The sequence below is a fragment of the Phalaenopsis equestris genome, unplaced genomic scaffold, assembly GCF_001263595.1.
Source record: "Phalaenopsis equestris unplaced genomic scaffold, ASM126359v1 Scaffold000174, whole genome shotgun sequence".
NCBI lineage: Eukaryota > Viridiplantae > Streptophyta > Magnoliopsida > Asparagales > Orchidaceae > Phalaenopsis > Phalaenopsis equestris.
Window position 1 is genome coordinate 619,445 of NW_018164616.1, and position 2,446 is coordinate 621,890.

The 2,446-nt window shown below is 33.6% G+C and overlaps 1 protein-coding gene across 1 annotated transcript; it reads right to left on the reverse strand.

Annotated features, from left to right (window-relative positions):
• Positions 1 to 204: 204 nt before the first annotated feature.
• Positions 205 to 2,092, reverse strand: LOC110022193 (transcription factor MYB52-like). Its single transcript, XM_020721015.1, has 3 exons — positions 1,786 to 2,092; positions 1,235 to 1,681; positions 205 to 885 (listed from the first exon to the last, which is right to left on the reverse strand). The coding sequence occupies exons 1-3, from the start codon at positions 1,898 to 1,900 to the stop codon at positions 734 to 736; spliced, it is 714 nt and encodes a 237-aa protein (XP_020576674.1). The 5' UTR covers positions 1,901 to 2,092; the 3' UTR covers positions 205 to 733.
• Positions 2,093 to 2,446: the final 354 nt, after the last annotated feature.

Here is a 2,446-nt window from a genome sequence, read left to right on the forward strand (position 1 = left end):
ATATATATATATATATCAGAATCATTTTACATATTGCATCCTGCATAAGAAGACAAAATTAATTTCATATTTGAAAAAAAAAAGCATTAAATTTTCTAGGAAGATTACTTTTTTTTCATTTTTAACCATATTTTTTTCTTAAGCATTTATCTTCTATATTTTGGCATCTTAATTAATTCGCATTTTCATTCACATGGCACAACATCACATTGAAATTTATAAAGTAAAAAAAGAAAATATATCACATTGAAACTTTACCACCAAGTGGTTGATATGCATATATAAAATGTACAAGGTTGAAATGGCTTATTTAGGTACCATCAACTCTCATGTGTGAATGAGAATTAATTAACATTAACTTGGGCATACATAAATAAGCGTAATCAATCAAATGCATGCATGCATGATCATCCCTTAAATTACATTTAAGGAATCAGTCAGCCAACTTCAGCTCCACATTATACACATAGTATAAATATAGGAAAAATATTTGCTTAAATTGTTAATTAAATAGAACTAAAACAGCTCATCACACTCCCAATGTATAATAAATAGTGCATGGGACAGTCTTCCATGCAAAATTTTCTGTACATTTTTCAGTGTTTTTAGCGAGTAGTTTTCTCGCTATATAAATATGATTTTAAGCGATTATTTTTCCCTTAAACACGCATGCATGATGATTAATTAGTTAAGTATTTATCATTAACCCAAAGTTAATAATTAAATACTCCCATTAACGGAGAAGAAATCGAAGAATGGAGGAGCTTTGCTTTGTTCCTGACGCTTCATCCTTCTCTTCTTCTATACTCGAATGACACTTCGTGCCATTGGAGTCAGAATTCACTTGCAGAAAATCATAAAACTCGATTGAATTCTTCTTTCCACCTGAAACAATATGGATAATATGCATGTGTTAATGCATAGTGCACTATCAAAACTAAATTTTTATTTTGATATTTTGGTTTATAGTATCATATTCTAGTGTTTGATATTTAGGTAGGTAACGATAATGTATATATATCAAGTTGTACTTTGTGTTTGATTGATTATTTATTTATTATCTAAAAAATAAATTTGATTATATATATATTTTTATGAGATATGATCATCAAAATAAAGCAAAAAATAAAAAATTTAATGAATTTATAATTTATTAATATGAATAATTCAAGACACAATCCAATAACATAATATGTATCATAAACTGAACCGAACAAGAACTACAAGATATTACCTAAGCTGAAATCAGCACTGAATCCATGAATCCAAGATTGCAACTCATCCGAATTGGACTTAAAATCCTCAAGCAAAAAACAGTTTTTTTGCTTCTTGTAATAGTTTTCTACAAAGGAGAAGAACCCTTGAGAATCTTGCAGACTCCCTCGCTTTCCTTGAGCATTACAAGAGCTCTCGCCGGCCATGATCACGGAAGAAGAAGAAGAAAAGCAGGGTCTTTTGCCATGAAATCTCGACCTCTCTCTTACTTTCCTAGCCATGATGACATGCCAGTGATTCTTCACAGCGTTATCTGTTCTCCCGGGAAATAGACGAGCTATCACCGACCATCTATTTCCATGAATTCTATGAGAAGCTAAAAGTCTCTGTTCCTCTTCTTCTGTAAAAGGACTCCTGTTTATTCTTGGGTCCAACTGATTGAACCATCTCAACCTACAACTCTTTCCTGTATATATGGTCATAGATATACAAATATTAATAATTTCATACAATATAACTTGCTTTAAGATGATAAATAGCTATCAAAATTTGATTTTGTTAGATTTGCACCTGATCTTCCTGGGAGCTTCTCAGCGATTGCGTTCCAGTTATGAGGGCCATATTTTGAGACCAAGTCTTTGAGTTTCTCATCCTCTGCTGGCCTCCAGTGCCCTCTCGAACACATCTGATACTCCTAAAAAATCAGCAAAGAGATGAAAGGAAAAAAAAAAGAAACTTTTTTGCAAGCTTCTTTCTTCAGAAGAGAAACGAAGAAACTAAGATGTAAGAAAAGGTTGGATTTTGTTCATGGTGATGAAATTTAAACACAGGGATCGATAGAGATATATTGATATGATCCGGTGGTTATATTTATGGAATGGAGACAACCCTAAGGGAGGAGCGAGATGCATTAACAAATGGAATAAATAAGAGGAAAGTACAGTTCTCTGATGAGATAGAGAGAGATTAGAGAGAGAGGGAGGGTGATGCTACGTGTGGGCTAACCAATGAAGAGAGAGAAATGAGAGAGAGAGTGGGGTTGCTTGGTGGAGAGAATTTGTTCTTCTTTCAACATCTTTCCATTGTTTCTAACCTACAACGTCTACTTAGAACCTAACAGTCTCGGTCCGTTCGATCTTCGGCTAGCAGACGCATACGTATACGAAGTTGCCATGCATGCAGAAGCATTTAGATTGGCGCAAACCATTCGATGGACGGTTCAGATGCACAC

What these genes read in the sequence shown, in the direction of transcription:
- LOC110022193 (XM_020721015.1), bottom strand. Translation starts at nt 1,900, where the DNA reads ATGTGTTCGAGAGGGCACTGGAGGCCAGCAGAGGATGAGAAACTCAAA. An exon ending in GAAGCTCCCAGGAAGATCAG is followed by an intron (nt 1,682 to 1,785) that starts GTGCAAATCTAA and finishes CCATATATACAG; the next exon opens with GAAAGAGTTGTAGGTTGAGA. An exon ending in CAGTGCTGATTTCAGCTTAG is followed by an intron (nt 886 to 1,234) that starts GTAATATCTTGT and finishes ATATTGTTTCAG; the next exon opens with GTGGAAAGAAGAATTCAATC.